A 16,962-nucleotide genomic window follows, 5' to 3' on the forward strand; every position below is an offset into this window, starting at 1 on the left:
CGAGACTTAGTCTCAGAACAGTGTAAGGATGTGCTGATTTAATTTAGAATTATGAATTACTGGTAAAATATTGCAAAGGTATATGCTTTAAGTTGTAAATTCACCTTTAACCATAGATTGTATGTATGTGTCTATTTATATGTAGGAAAAAAATAATTTCTATGTTGTAAGTGAACAATTCAGTCTGTTCTTTAGCTCAGTGTTTTCCTGTTTTCTTCATTTCCAAAATTTCCCTCTAGCACAGGGGTTTACACATGATCAAAAAGGAGTATACAATGAAGACTCCTTAATCAGTTCCCTAGCTACCAGTTTCCCTCCCCAGAAGCAACCTCTGAAGACCAGTTTCCTTCCATCTCAGGCTACTTAATATACAACTAAGAGCATACCCATGTGTTTGTATATAAGGATATTAAAATGTAAATGGTGGCATACCTTCTGTTCTGTAGTTCTGACGTTTTCTTTTCTACCTCTTGAGTATTCCCTGTCACTTTGGATTCCTTAGACCATAGTGTGCATCACATCTTCCATTCTCCCCCTGTCCCATGCTGGCTATATTCCTGTATTCATACTTTGATCATAGACACTTGTTTGCTACCTGTAAAAGGAAGAACTAGAGATAGTGTCCTCACCGCATTTACCATCAGTACCTCTTTTTAAAAATTATATCTAGAAGCTGAAGGACAACAGATTTAATCCCATAATCTTTTACTCGTTTTCAATTTGCTTCACTGTGATATGTCACATGCTGATTCCAGATAAAAGCAAGTGATTTCCTGATATATAATTAACAATTAAACAAATCTTAATGACTTTTGGCCATCAGAATTACTGGGCTTTGTTCATCTCCCTTGAATCCTTTAAGTAAAAATGAAAGAGCACCGATAAGCTCAAATTTTTATTAATAAACTTGGAACAAATACATTAATAATTCTTTATAGTCATATAGCATTTACAATTTTGAAGTAACTTTCACATAATACCAATTGAACCTCACAACAGCCCTGTGAGGTAGGCAGGGTGTTATTTTCCTACTAGTGAGGAGAACAAGGCTAACAGGTGAAGTAAGGTCACACAGTTGGTAAATGATGGAGCTAGGACTAGAACCTAGGTCTTCTGATTTGCTGCCTCCCTGAGAACATTCAAGTAATGATATCCTATGCTATATAATGAATATTCATCTCCTACGATGTTGATCAGGTCTGTTTTTATACATTTTACCTGTTTTTATATTACTTTAATATTGAAAAACACTAAAACTGATGAGACATTTCTTCTCTGTTACTGGACTTTTTCTTGGATATATCAAGCACTATCCTAAGATGAAACTTCTGTTTTGAGCATCCTTGGCTATAAATTCTAAATTATGATATGAACATTTATTTTACAAAATTCTGCAAAAGTATGTTGAACTTAAGAAAAACAAAACAGGTCTGTTTATATTCTAAAAAGCTTTGCCATCTTTCCCAGTACTACTTTAAGATGTGTATACATGGAAATAAGGGAAAGGTGTTCAACAACATTACAATATTATTGGGAAACCTATGCAAAGTGCACCTAAATACAAGCCATGTAACAGTAATTTGTTTTCCTTGTTGGCCTTACAGAGGATGGGGAACCATTAGTGTCTTACTCTCAGGTTTGATCTCATTTTATATGTGACATCCTCAGCAACAAGCTAAGAGATGATGTGAATTATACCAATAGGAGGGCTCAAGCAGCAGTGATGAAAACATATGTATGTGGTAAAAAGGAACACTTGTTCTTCAGTGGTTTTTCCTAGGTCCAGTGTAATTACTTACCAAAACAGATTTTAAGCTACAGCATCTCTGTTAAATTTAGAAATGTGAAATACGGTAGAGTTATCAACTTGGAATACAAGACTAAAACTCAATGTAACTGACCCAAAACTCCTGTCAAAAGCACAATAAAGCTCAGCAGGCATAAAAACTAAGGGGTAAAACCCAACTGCTCTGACAGAGTGAAAAACAGGAAATGCAAACCATCAGGTTGAAGTGAATTAAAAAACATTAGGCATGTAGAGCATGTTTTAAAAATATGAAAATGACACTGAGCTGTATTACCAGGAATGACATTTAAAAAATTCCAGGTATGGCCTTTTACATTTAAGAGCAATGGAGAGAAGCCTATGGGGGAGGTGCAGAAAATGAATGGGATCTAGAAAGGGAGTTGAGTTGGGGAGTTCAAGAAGGTCAAGAAACAAATACATTCAAAATGGATTTAGAATCTCTCCTCTAAATCCACCCTTTCCAAAAAATGTTTCCTAAACTGAAACATTGGTAAAAATAAAGCTAGTGACAATGAAAGTGACTGTATTACCTTATAAAATAAAGTAGTATTTAAATGTAGATTAGAGATTATGCTGTTAAAAGATAAATCTGCTGGCCAGGCTGTAGAACCTGAAACTTAAGTGCTGCTGTCAGTGATAGAAGGCAGAAAAGTGTCTCAAAAATAGAATTGCCATACTAGGACTCAACATTAATGAAACTGTTAAGAAAGAAGTACGTAACTGTAATTGAAGCCTAATGAAAAACACATTTGTATGTTTACTAAAGAGATCTAACAGTTTTAACTAATATGAAAATACTGCAGCTACGTTTCAGTCTTTTAAGGTAAAACGAGAAGATCTAGAATATTCTAGTTCAGTATACATTGAACTCAGGAGGCAGAGGTTGCAGTGAGCCAAGATCACACCACTGCACTCCAGCCTGGGCGACAAGTACAGTACAGGCTCAAAACCACCTTTCCTTCTGAAATGCATCTATAATAGACTATATTCCTTACATAGTATCATTGTCATCATCGTCTTCATGTTTTCTCTTCAGTAGGTTTGCTTCATTGGCCGTGTTCTGTGATGAAACCATGTTGGTGGTAATAAGAATATTTTTGGGCCCAATCATTGAAGGATTAATCAGAACATTTTGAACTGCAGTTGTTGCAGGACCTGTAAACAGAGAAGCCCCCCCACCAAGCTATGAATTACCCAGAATCCAAAGCATACGATAAAAAGTGTTTAACAAAGCTGAATGCAATTCTAATACCAATTTCAATAGCATGAAGTGCAACTGTATCATAGAAGAAACACAGGTACTTACACTACAATGAGCTGAATTTTAAAAAATCTTTATTTTTAGTTGGCAAATAATTGTGTGTATTTATTTTTAAATTATTTATTTTTTTGAGACAGTGTCTTGCCCTGTCACCCAGGCTGGAGTGCAGTGGTGTGATCTTGGCTCACTGCAACCTCTGCCTCCTGAGTTCAAGTGATTCTCATGCCACAGGTTCCCAAGTAGCTGGGATTATAGGCGCGTGCCACCATACCTGGCTAATTTTTGTAGTTTTAGTAGAGACGGGGTTTCACTATGTTGGCCAGGCTGGTCTTGAACTCCTGGCCTCAAGTGGTCCTCCTGCCTTGGTCTCCCAAAGTGCTGGGATTATAGGTGTGAACCATCGTGCTCTGCCAGTAACTGTCTATATGTATAGGGTATAATGTGATGTTTTATGTATACATAAAAATTTAACGTATCTAGTACAAAGTTGAAGAAGTTCTGTTGTATTTTAACAACCTAGATTTTCAATTCACTCATGCAAAACTGCACTGGATTCATCATGCAACATACTAAACAAAGGCCAGGAATCACACTAGATTTTCAATTCACTCATGCAAAACTGCACTGGATTCATCATGCAACATACTAAATAAAGGTCAGGAATCACACTTCCTTAAGAGGCCAGTATTTTACATAAATTGCTTGTTACATGCAGTTAGGTTTCAGAAGATGTGAAATCTAAACATATACATTCATAAACTGCTATGACAGAATTCTGCTTATTCCAAGTGTGTGAGTGTGTGTGTATCCTATGAAGTGAGTAAAGGTACAACTTTTCATTTGAATTTACATTTTTGTTCTGGATTGCATACACATATTCATCACTAAGTTTTGTCACTGTCTTGAATTTTTACCTTAAGTGCTTTTCCTTGAAGATGCCTTAGATTTGTGGACCCTAACTGGTTAGTTCATGGTGTTCCTTGAAAATCTGATGAACACACTGAATTCTCTTTCCCTCCTCCCTAAAAAGTTACATATATAGTAGTTCCCCCTTATCTGCAGTTTCAGTTACTTGTGGTCAACTGTGATCCAAAAATAGGTACAGTACAGTAAGATACTTCGAGAAGGATCACATTCATATGTATTTTATTATAGTATGTTGTTATAATTGTTTATTAGTTATTGTTAATTTTTTGCTGTGTCTGACTTATAAATTAAATTTTATAATTTAGAAGGTTTATAAACTTTAAAGTTGTAAATTTAACTGGGGGGTCTTGGAACATAATCCCTCAAGGACAATGGAGGAGACTACTGTATGTAAAATTTCACAGAATTTTAGAGAGCTCATAGGTCCCTCTGAAGAACCCTGATTTGCAGCATTACTGCCACCTTCCTGTTGGATATTAAGACAAGTTTACCTCTAGGTATAGGAACACAAACTGTTCTACAATTTCAAATTATTCACAAATTCTGTCTCCCACACCCAATCACATTACCTGGTTTGACAGGTGTGGATTGAGAAGGTGGAATCTGCACCGTAAATCTTTGGCTTGTCACTGACATTGGAGTTGCAACTTTATTTGCGACAGACACTGTTTGTGGGGTTGCTGTAGTTATAATAAACAGATCATGTTAGTTAGGTGACTTTTACAGATTTATTCTGCATTCCTTAGCTTACCACAAACTACCTTAAACGCAAAGGAAACTAATAAAAGGTGAGGAAAAAGTTATTAGAAATGAGTAAAACAACTTTAAAAAATTTACAAGCTTGTTTAGATGTTACAAAATTCAATATAGAATAGTGGTAAAGAATGTAGGCTCTGGAGCCTACCTGCTTGAGTTTGAATCTAGGCCCTATCACCTACTAGCTGAGTGTCCTTGGGCAAGTTATTTAAATTTTTGTGCCTCAGTTTTCTCATCTATAAAATAGGGGATAAGATCACCCATTTCATATAATTGTGAGAATGAATACAAATAAAAATAATCTCTGTAAAAACTCTTCAAACAGCGTCTGGTACATAGTAAGCACTGAGGTTTAGCTGGATGAAGACATAAAGTTGAGAGTTTACCAGAATAAAGACCCAGGTTTTCTATTTATTACCTTAGTTGGCACTTTTAATCTTGGTCACTTGCTGAGAATCAGAAGATGTCATCTATGCCCATGAAACTAAAGCAGAGGTCAAATAACACCCCTTGAGGTCTCCAGGTGGGCCCAGAAAATTCATTCCCTTTTTGTGTTCAGATACTTTTTAAGCAGAAAAATATTTTGGAGATAACCTTGTCTAAACCCCCAATCATCTAAATTCTACCCATTATTCCAAGGTACAACTCAAATACTAACCCATTTTAGAAAACTTTCCTTAATTTGCTCAGTTAAATGCCTTTTTCTTACTCATTCAGTAGATTACAGGCCTTGGCTAACGTTTTTCATCCTTGTGAGCACAGGGCTCTTTTACCTTGCTCCTAACAGGTACTCAACGAATGTTTGCTTAATAAATGTATTTTGCAAGACTTGAAGACTTAATATATATACTGACATCATTACTCTCTCAAAAAATGCATTTGTGGAAGTGTATCTGTTTCTAATTTTTTATCTGGGGATGCAGGCGTTCCAGTACATCCCTTCCCCCCTAGAACCAGCAGTTTACCCAGAGATTAGAGTTGCTGAGGACACTACAACTATCATTTCTAGAGAAAAAGGTGAAGAAAGTCTAGATAAGGAAAGAAAGCCCAAAGGTACTGAGAAATCCGGGTTTTATTTACTGCCTTCTCTCCCAAACCCAGAAGGTGAGACCCTCCTCTAAAATACCTCCGTCCCTAGATAAGTTTTCCCATGTATTAAGGATTAGTTAAGAGAATTTGGTGAAGCATAATGAAGCAATGTAAGTATTTTATCAAGAAAAGAAAATTCACAGTAGGTGGGTGTTTTTTTTGGCCTAAGAATTGTCAGTACATTGAAGCAGGTATGGAGTTGAGGCTTTAAAAGTGAACACAGTAGATTGTAGACGTAGTCCCCTCCCACCCCCAAATGAAGAGAGTAAATACTCATGTCTTAAGGTCTAGATAACTCATTTTAATTTTTTTTTTTTTTTTTGAGATGGAGTGTTTGTCACCCAAACTGGAGTGGTGATCCGCCTGCCTTGGCCTCCCAAACTGCTAGGATTACAGGTGTGAGTCACTGTGCCTGGTCAACTCATTTTAATTTTTTAAAGTTTAAAACTTGCATCTTTAGGCTTGGTGTGGTGACTCATGCCTGTAAGCCTAGCACTGGGAGGCCGAGGTGGGCAGATCACTTGAGGTAAGGAGTTCAAGACCAGCCTGGCCAACATGGTGAAACACCGTCTCTACTGAAAAAAACAAAAAACAAAAAACCAAAAAACCCCATAAGTTAGCTAGGTGTGGTGGCACACACCTGTAATCCCAGTTACTTGGGAGGCTGAGGCAGAATTGTTTGAACCTGGGAGGTGGAGGTTGCAGTAAGCCAAGATTGTGCCATTGCACTCCAGCCTGGGTGACAGAGTAAGACTGTGTCTCAAAAAAAACAAAACAAAACCAAAAAATAAATGACAAAAAAACCTTGCATCTTTAAAACTATCAAGTGTTTTTGGTAGTGCCCTCACTCTACATTTAAAAAAATCTCTGAAGTATGTAGAACAAATGTCTAGCTAGGAATAAAAGTCACAACTGATAACTAAAATTGGTTAACCTGCCTGGCATATGAAACTGATTACCAGCCTAAAACAGTTGGTATTCATTTAAGTAATGTGAATCCACAAACAGAATATGATGAAAATTTACAAAGATTATAATATAGATTTCTGTCCACAAGGGTCACAGGTAGGTAATTAGACATGTACAACAGATACTATACCAAAGTGGCTTTGTAATGCTGAAATGCAAATTTACATCCTGAGAATATGAAGAGATGGTTTACACACCTCAAAAATCAAATGCTGTTTATACTTGAGCTATATGGCAGCCATGGGACTCAAGTTATAAGCAATAAGAGCCAATAATTTAATACTGATGAAGAGGGATTTTTCTGAAAATACTTTACTAGACTATGTATGCAAGGAACCCAGCAGGAATGTAGGAAAAAAAGTCAGGAAATCTAAGTACATTATTTGTTTTCCTTACTATCTAAACAACAATGATATTAAGAAAGAAATAATGGATTCTGAATACCATTCTCCACCAAAAGGAACCAGAGCTCTTTGGAGAAGTGGATGATTCTAGGACCTGGGCAGGAAAAGTATGAGTTTTGCAACATCTTGTGGCCATCAGAAAGCAAAAAATGCTCACAGAATGACACAGATCTGTCAAAAGGACACATACATTTGTATAGAAGGCATAAAGTACACAGCTAAGGGTAAACTCCTGTTTTTGGTATCAGAGTTTATACCAACAACAATGTAGGCAATGTCCAATTTTATACTCATTTGAGATCAGATGTTCCTTGTGTCTTTCTGATTTTGAAATCCAGTAACATGTATGTAAACATGTAAAGTTTTACTAGATGAATAAAATTTTTAATAACACATATACAGAATTTCTGACTCAATTTTTGTCTTGCATTATAGTTCAAAACCAAGTGCTGAGGTACTGCTTTCCCAGCCAGAAAAGCCATTTTCTCCTTTCACTTACCTATAGTAGGAGTGGTAGGTTTGCTACTAACAGCACCAACACTTAATCGTGGAACTAGTCTCCCTTGGTTAGGTCCCTAGGAGATTTAAAAAACAAATTAATGTTAAGATGTGACACCTTAATTTTCCAGGAATGAAATTAGGATTGTTGATGTAAATGATTAAGGATAATTCACGGCAAGAAAGTCCTGTTTTTGTTCTACCAGTGTTTTAAGTCCAACATTTAATCTGGGGTTTGCACAAACATATATACATGTCTTTATCTATGTAAAAACAGATATGAAGGCCAGGCACGTTGGCTCACGCCTGTAATCCCAGGACTCTGGGAGGCTGAGACGGGTGGATTACGAGGTCAGGAGTTCAATACCAGCCTGGCCAACATACTGAAACCCCGTCTCTACTAAAAATACAAAAATTAGCTGGGTGTAGTGGCAGGTGCCTGTAATCCCAGCTACTTGGGAGGCTGAGGCAGGAGAATTGCTTGAACCTGGGAGGCAGAGGTTGCAGTTAGTTGAGATTGTGACACTGCACTCCACCTGGGTGACGGCAAGATTCCATCTTGGGGGAAAAAAAATATGAATATATATATATAATCCTATTCAGTATTAAAGTTTAAGATAGAGTGTTATTTGAATGGGGATAACGAACTAACTTCTTTGTGATTTTTAATCTTAACTAGTCAATTTCTTAACCCCAAAAGGAATAAAACTCTTATAGTGGAACTTAAGAAAACAAAGGCACCCTATCGTGGGGATAACTTTTTCAGTGGTGGGAGAGCTTTAGGTCATATTTCAGAAAGCTGGTATATCATTCCCTCTGTTATTAGGCCTCACTAAAAAAACTATGATACAGTAGAAAGATTGGGAGTTATGAGGCTTGGAATCAGTCCTAGCTTTGCTACTAACTTTGTAAATGAGTTCAGACTCTACTTCCTGATGTGAAAAATGATTGTTGTGTTAAATGAACACTAAAGTTCCTTCTAGCTATAAAATTTTTTAAACTTAAAAAAATTCTATTATCTTAACCTTTACTATACTAGCTACGGGAATTTGCTTTTCACAAAGTCCCCTATCATATCTCACCTTTTGAAAAAAGCCAAGTTGATTCAAATTTCTTACCTTTTTAATTAAGGACTTCAGCCTGTAGTTTGGAGCTGTTAAGCAGTATCTATCAGGCGGCAGTCTAGGACCTGCATATGGCTTAATCAGCGGCAAAGGGGTTTGATTTTTCTGCCTTGCGATGTCCAGTAAAAACTAAAAAAAAAAAAAAAATCCTTATTAGAATTACAGATTAAAAAATTTTAAGTAAAAATAACTTCAAATCAAAGTTTGCTCACATCTCTTGGGGGAGGAGAGGTAAAAGACTGATCAGCACGACACTGGATTGCCAGTCTCACATCATCTGCATCAACATTGGGTTTCTTAGCATGGCTTGAATAAATTTTTGCATCATCCAGAATTGTAGTCACATATCCTTTAAGAACAAAACAATCTTTTCTTAAACATATGAAGACAGCTTAATATTTGTGGCTACTTGTCTTGATACAAGTTTCCACTAATTTGTAGACAGTTTATGGAATTTTTTGTTTTCTGTAGAGATGGGGTCTCACTATGTTGCCCAGGCATAACTTGAACTCCTGGCCTCCCACCTCAGCCTCCCAAAGTGCTGAGATTACAGGTGTAAGCTACTGTGACCAGTCTAAATGCTGCCTTTAATAGCTAATTGTCCTGTCTATATGATCAGTTTTAAACAGATATAACCATGTGAGTACTACTGTCCCCTAGCTTGAGCTCCTTTTTAACTGCTTTAGGCTGAATTCTATGATACTACTAACGTAATTTAGTTGAAAATGTTCTTACAAGGCTGGGCACCACCTGTAATGCCAGCACTTTAGAAGGCTGGGATGGGCAGATAACCTGAGTCAGGAGTTCAAGACCAGCCTGGGCAATGTGGCAAAACCCCGCCTCTACTAAAAATACCAAACTTAGCCCAGCGCGCGGGGACGGGGGGTGGGGGTGGGGAGGGTGGGGGGGTGCGTGCCTGTAGTCCCAGCTACTCAGGAGGCTGAGGCATGAGAATCGCTTGAATCCGGGAGGGAGAGGCTGCAATGAGCCAAGATTGTGCCACTGCCCTCCAGCCTGGGCGACAGAGCAAGACCCTGTCTCAAAAAAAAAAAAAAAAAAAAAAAAGTTCTTAAAATAAAAATATTTTTTCAAATTCACAAGTTAGGCAAGTTTTTGGTGTTTAACTTACGGAAAGCAAATTCCAACATTTGATTTATAACTCTTGGTTCGTACTCTGTGATTCCCATATCCTTTAGGATCTGTGCCATCACCTGTGGATTCAAATAAAAACGCCAGATGCAGAATTTGGTACTGGAAATCAAGGCTAGCCTGAAGGGTAGTATTTACATTTATTATACAAGGTTCCCTTTCCTTGGGCTTCAAAGTCCTACTCACCCTTGTCCTCCCAAGTGAGTCAGTGATCACACCAAATCGCATAGTACGCTTTTGCTGAAAAGTTTTGTTTTTATTTTTTGGCGGGGTTGGGAGCCGGTGGCGGGGGCGGTGGGGGGAGGGGAAGAGAAGACAGGAGTTGGCTTCCCCAGCAGAAGTAGGAGTAGCTTCAGCTGGTTGTCATTTTTGGTTTTGGCAGCGAGTTAAGCTAGCGTCAGAACCCTGGACACGGAGTCAGGGCTGGCACACAGGTCTAGACGAGGAGGCGGCAGGGGCCCGAAGCCCAGAACACAAAGCTGGGCAGCCGTTCCGCAAGCTCCGCTGCACCCCGACCCCCTGGTAAGGCTTGGCCCAAGCGGCGAGAGAGGGGCCCCGGGGCCAGGGCGCATCTCCATCACCCTCTCCTTCTGGCGGCCCTGACTGGACTGAGGCGAGCGCGCGAGCCCACCCTTAGGCCCTCAGCTTGGCCTTGCCTCGCAGGTCCCTGGCTGCACCCGGCTTCGCGCTCCGCCGCTCATCCTTCGCACTTACCAAGGCATCTCTCGGAGCGTTCTTGGGAGGCGCCATCTTGCCCGACTCCATGTTATCCAGCGACTCGTCATCCGAGGAGACAGGGGAGAGGGGGCAGCTCGCGGTCTCCTCACTCAGGCCACACCCCTGCGGGGAGCGGGAGGAGAGAAGCGGAAGGCGGGGTTACGTGCCAGCCGCCGGGGCGGGAGTTTCAGCAAGACGCTGGCCTGGGGGAAGAGACGCGCGTGGGTGTCCGTGCTCAGGAGGATTGGAAGAGGCAGGGAATGCTTCCCCGTGGAGCCTGCTGGGGGCTAAAACAAGTAGAAGAGCCGAGAGGCTCGACTTCCCAGAGTTGTTCTGCGGCAAAGGGCACCAAATGGGAAAAGCTCACCTTTGCGGGGGTCCCCTCCTCACACCTCCCCTGCTACCACCATCGCCCCTTTTGGCTTACGGAAATTGCAGACCTAGTCGGTGTTAGGGCTGCTTGATATAACACAGTTGGACCCGTAGATTTGAATGTCATATCAACAATGAATACATTTTTAGTATATCCCAAATTCTCACAGGCCGTACTTATGCTACAAAATAACTGTTGATCTGATATTCATATTTAAACGGGTGTCTCGGATTTTTATTAGCTAAATCTGGCAACCCTACCCAATAGTCTGCTATCCACACAGCAGGACTTTGGTCTGCTCTTGTCACACTCAAAGCCCTACTGTGGCTGCCCATTTCACCCTGATGAAAAACTAAAGCCTTCACTTGGCCTCGAGCAGCTTCCCGTCTGTCCCCGTTGAGGTCAACGCAGGACCCTTCCTTGCCACCCAGTTACACCCTTCCCAGCCCCTCCCCACAGAACAGCGCGAATGACTCGTGAGAACCGACTATCCAGCCCCAGTGACTTTCAAAAATGTGCATCAGTTAACTATGTCTGTCTTAAAATGTCGCAGATAACTCATTCTTACCCTCCACATCCACCAATGCCCCAGCATTTTCCATCTCAGGAACAGGCACCGTGACTCGCTCAGGCCAGAGAGGGTATACCGGCAGGCAGCCATCTTGTTGCTTCCCTCACAATCCACACTCAATCTAGCAACAAGTCTTGTCCAGGTGACCTCCCACGTTTCTATCCATGTCTTAACATCTTCCAGTACTACTACGATGCTAATAAGTCCAAGCCAACATCCTTACCAATATTAACGGAAATATGCTCCCCAAATAGGGTTCCCCCCCCAGCCATTCCTTACACAGCTAGAGGCACCTTTTAGTCATAAATCCAATCACTGTTTTCCTTAAAACCCTCCAGTGGCTCTCCTCGCAAACATACACAAATACATACTGATTTCCCAGGCTTAGTGGGCCCTTCAGTTTTGTGGAACAGCTTACCTTATCAAACTCGTCACAACCAGCCGTCCACTGCTCCGCCATCTTGAAGTCTGGGCCGGCTTGCCAAGAAACAAGCGTTATCAATACATTGTTTCCAGTGACAGCACGTGATCCCATGCTGAGATGCTGCCTTCCCCCACTCTCACTGTGGCCAGCCTCTGTGTGAAATTAATAACAGTCCCTCGGTTTAGAATATTTGCAGGGTACAACAGTTAGAAATAGGTGGAGGCTGGGCTCACACCTATAATTTCAGCAGTTTGGGAGCCCCAGGTGAGTGGATCACTTAAGGTCAGGAGTTTGAGACCAGCCTGGCCAACATGGTGAAACCCTTTCTCTACTAAAAATACAAAAATTAGCCCGGCATGGTGGCTCATGCCTGTAGTCCCACCTACTCAGGAGGCTGAGACAGGAGAATTGCTGGAACCCCGGAGGTGGAGGTTGCAGTGAGCCGAGACTCCATCTCAAAAAAAGAAAAAAAAAATAGCTGGTATATTTACAGGGTACAACATTTAAGAGTATTTTAAAATATCCTAGTAAAAGAAAATCTTTCTTACCTGTTCCAGCTACTGATGTCACTTTCACAGAAGGCACCATTGTTTACCAGTTTCTATTCTATGCAATTTACAAATAGTATCTTGTTTATATATTTTTTATATAAACAAGATGGTACTATAGTCTTAGGGTGACCAACCTTCAGAGAGCCAACCCAGGACATAGATGTGCTAGATGAAGAAAACCCATAACATAAATAATTATGCATATGTATCATTACTTAAGAATAAGTATTGGAAGTTATATGATTTTTGTGTATTATTTTCTGTTACATAAGTGCTATTTAAACAAAATATTAGGACTAAACAGTGGCCATTAGTATTAATTAACAATAGGATAAGTTAAATAATAGGTGTGAGAAAATCTAACAAGATTTTTCATTATATTTCTGTCCTCTGCCACAATTTAACTCTTGCACATTTACATTTTGTAAGTTGTAGTGTGTATTCTTTATATACAGAAGTGTAAGACTTGTCAAAGAGCATAAATACAGTAAGACAACCAGCTATCACCTATCTATATATAATTTTAATTTTTAATTTTTCTGTTTATGTAGTAAGTATATCGGGTACATGAAACGTTTTGGTGCATGCACACAATGTGAAATAATCACATTATGGAAAATAGGATATCCATCTCTTAAGCGTCTATCCTTTGTATTACGAGCAGTCCAATTGCACTTTTAGTTGTTTTAAAGTATACAATTAAATTATTGACTATAGTCACCCTGTTGTGCTAGCAAATATCAGGTCTTATTCATTGTTTCTATTTTGTTGTACACATAAACCTATCTGCCCCTCCACCCTCCCACTATCCTTTCAGGCCTCTGGTTACCATCTTTCTTTTTCTTTTTTTTTTTTTTTTGAGACGGAGTTTCGCTCTTGTTACCCAGGCTGGAGTGCAGTGGCGCGATCTCGGCTCACCGCAACCTCCACCTCCTGGGTTCAGGCAATTCTCCTGCCTCAGCCTCCTGAGTAGCTGGGATTACAGGCACGCGCCACCATGCCCAGCTAATTTTTTGTATTTTTAGTAGAAACGGGGTTTCACCGTGTTGACCAGGATGGTCTCGATCTCTTGACCTCGTGATCCACCTGCCTCGGCCTCCCAAAGTGCTGGGATTACAGGCTTGAGCCACCGAGCCCGGCACCATCTTTCTACTCTCTGTGTCTATGAGTTCAATTGTTTTGAGTTTTAGATCCCACAAATAAGTAAAACATGTGATGTTTGTCTTTCTGTGCTTGGCTTATTTCACTTACCATAATGATCTCCAGTTCCATCCATATGGTTGCATATGACAGGATCTCATTCTTTTTTATGGCTGAATAGTACTCCTTTGTATATAAATACCACATTAAAAAAAATCTTATTTTATGTTTAGGGATATATGTGGAGGTTTATTATATAGGTAAACTTGTGTCACAGCAGTTTGTCATACAGATTATCTTGTCACCCTAGTACCCAATAGTTATTTTTCCTAATCCTCTCCCACCTCCCACCCTCCAACCTTAAGTAGGCCCCAGTGTCTGTTGTTCCCCTCTTTGTGTCTGTGAGTTTTCATCATTTACCTCCCACTTATGAGTGAGAACATGTGGTATTCGATTTTCCATTCCTGTGTTAGTTTGCCAAGGAAAATGGCCTCCAGCTCCATCCATGTTCTCACAAAAGACCTGCTCTTGTTCATTTTTATAGCTGCATAGTATTCCATGGTATATGTGTACTACATTTTCTTTATATAATCTGTCATTGATGGGCATTTAGGTTTATTCCACATCTTTACTATTGTGCATAGTGCTGCAATGAACATTCACATGCATGTTTTTTTTTTTTTTTGAGATGGAGTATCACTCTGTTGCCCAGGCTGGAGTGTAGTCATGTGATCTTGGCTCATTGCAACCTCTGCCTCCCAGGTTAAAGTCATTTTCAGCTTCTTTAGTAGCTGGGACTACAGGTGTGTACCACCATGCCCAGCTAATTTTTGTAGTTTTTGTAGAGGTGGGGGTTTGCCATATTGCCCAGGCTTGCCTCTAACTCCTGGGCTCAAGCAATCTGCCCACTTCAGCCTTCCCAAGTGCTAGCATTACAGAAATAAGCCACCATGCCCGGCCTGACTTTTTAATGATGACCATTCTGACTGGAGTGAAATGGTATCTCAGTGTGGCTTTGATTTGCATTTCTCTAGTGATCAGTGATATTGAGCTTTTTTTCATATACTTCTTGGCCGCATGCATGTCTTCTTTTGAAAAGGAGCTGTTTATATCCTTTGCCCTTTTTTTAATGGGGTTGTTTTTTCTTGTAAATTTGTTTTAAGTTGCTTAGAGATGCTGGATATTAGACCTTTGTCAGATGCATAGTTTGCAAATATTTTCTCCCATTCTGTAGGTTGTCTGTTTACTCAGTTGATAGTTTCTTTTGCAGTACAGAAGCTCTTAAGTTTAATTAGATGCCGTTTGTCATTTTTTGCTTTTGTTGCAATTGCTTTTGGCATCTTCATTATGAAATCTTTGCTCATTGCTATGTCCAGAATGGTATTGCCTGGGTTGTCTTTCAGGATTTTTACAGTTTTGAGTCTTACATTTAAGTCTTTAATTCATTATGTGTTGATTTTTGTATGGGTATAAGAAAGGGGTTCACTTTCAATTTTTTGTCTATGGCTAGTCAGATATCCTAGCACTATTTATTGAATAGAGAATACTTTCCCCATTGCTTGCTTTTGTCAGCTTTGTTGAAGATCAGATGGTTGTAGGTGTATGACCTTATTTCTGGGTTCCTATTCTGTTCTATTGATCTGTGTGTCTGTTTTTGTATTAGTATCATGCTATTTTGATTACTGTAGTCCTGTAATATAGTTTGAAGTCAGGTAATGTGATGCCTCCAGCTTTGTTCTCTTTGCTCAGGATTGCCTGGGCTATTTGGGCTCTGCTTTTGGGTTCCAGATGAATTTAAAAATGGTTTTTTTGGCCAGACATGGTGGCTTACGCCTATAATCCCAGCACTTTGGGAGGCTGAGGCGGGTGGATCACCTGAGGTCAGGAGTTCGAAAGCAACCTGGCCAACATGGCAGAACCTCATCTCTACTAAAAACACAAAAACTAGCCAGACGTGGTGGTGGGTGCCTGTAATCCTAGCTACTCGGGAGACTGAGGCAGGAGAATTGCTTGAACCTGGGAGGCAGAGGTTGTAGTGAGCCGAGATTGCACCATTGCACTCCAGCCTGGGCAACAGAGCAAGACTCCATCTAAAAAAAAAAAGTTTTTTTTCTAGTTCTGTGAAGAACGTCATTGTGGTTTGATAGGAATAGCATTGAATCTGTAAATTGCTTTGTGCAATATGGCCATTTAAACAATACTGATTCTTCCTATCCATGAGCATGGAATATTTTTCCATTTGTTTGTATCATCTCAGATTTGAGAAGTGTTTTGGAGTTCTCATTGTAGAGCTCTTTCACCTCACAGGTTAGCTATATTTCTAGGTATTTTATTCTTTTTGTGGCAATTGTGAATGGGATTATATTCCTGATTTGTCTCTTGGCTTCACTGTTGTTGGTATATAGAAATGGTAGTGATTTTATATCCTGAAACTTTGCTGAAGTCGTTTATCAGCTGAAAGAGCTTTCGGCCTGAGACTATGGGTTTTCTAGATGTGGAATCATGTCATCTGCAAACAGGGATTTAGGATGATCTTTGTTTGTTTCTGTTTGGATGCCCTTTGTTTCTTTTGCCTGATGGCTCTGGCCAGGAATTCAATGCTATGTTGAATAGGAGTGGTGAGAGAGGGCATCCTTGTTTTGGTACCACATTTTCTTTATCCACTCATCTGTTGATGAATACTTAGATTGCTTCCAAATGATGGCTATTGTGAAGACTGCTGCAACAAACATGGGAATGCAGACATCTCTTTGGTATACAGATTTTCTTTCTTTCAGGTATACCTAGCAGTTGGATTCCTGGATTACATGGTAGCCCTATTTTTAGTTTTCTTTTTGAGGAACCTCCAAACCTCTTCTTCATAGCTGTCATACTATTAATAATTTACAATCCCACCAACAGTATAAGGGGTTCTCTTTTCTGCACATCCTTGTCAGTGTTTGTTACTGCCTATCTTTTGTATAAAAGTCATTTTAACTGGAATGAGATAATATCTTATTGTAGTTTTGATTTGCATTTCTCTGATGGTCAATGGTGTCAAACACCTTTTCATATACATCTTCTAGTTTTGTGTCTTCTTTTGAGAATGTCTATTCAAATCTTTTGCCTGTTTTTAAATCAGATTATTAGATTGTTTTCCTATAGAGTTGTTTGAGCTTCTTATATTTTCTAGTTATTAATTTCTTGTCAGATGGGTAGTTTG

The 16,962-nt window shown here is 39.6% G+C and overlaps 1 protein-coding gene and 1 long non-coding RNA gene across 3 annotated transcripts in view; one reads left to right on the forward strand and one right to left on the reverse strand.

The window, feature by feature from the left end:
- Positions 1 to 10,822, reverse strand: TAF9B (TATA-box binding protein associated factor 9b). Of its 2 annotated transcripts, XM_003936844.4 has the most exons (7): positions 10,699 to 10,822; positions 9,965 to 10,046; positions 9,048 to 9,184; positions 8,830 to 8,964; positions 7,713 to 7,788; positions 4,565 to 4,675; positions 1 to 2,962 (listed from the first exon to the last, which is right to left on the reverse strand). In XM_003936844.4, the coding sequence occupies exons 1-7, from the start codon at positions 10,747 to 10,749 to the stop codon at positions 2,799 to 2,801; spliced, it is 756 nt and encodes a 251-aa protein (XP_003936893.1). In that variant the 5' UTR covers positions 10,750 to 10,822; the 3' UTR covers positions 1 to 2,798. The 2 variants fall into 2 exon arrangements, with proteins under 2 accessions (XP_003936893.1, XP_010345650.1); XM_010347348.3 differs by lacking the exon at positions 4,565 to 4,675.
- Positions 10,341 to 16,962, forward strand: part of LOC141582810 (uncharacterized) — a 23,023-nt gene continuing 16,401 nt past the window's right edge. Inside the window, exon 1 of the long non-coding RNA XR_012515715.1 lies at positions 10,341 to 10,506. This is a non-coding gene — a long non-coding RNA (uncharacterized LOC141582810). The remainder of the gene's footprint in view (positions 10,507 to 16,962) is intronic.

The sequence above is a fragment of the Saimiri boliviensis genome, chromosome X (assembly GCF_048565385.1).
Source record: "Saimiri boliviensis isolate mSaiBol1 chromosome X, mSaiBol1.pri, whole genome shotgun sequence".
In the NCBI taxonomy this organism is placed as follows: Eukaryota; Metazoa; Chordata; class Mammalia; order Primates; family Cebidae; genus Saimiri; species Saimiri boliviensis.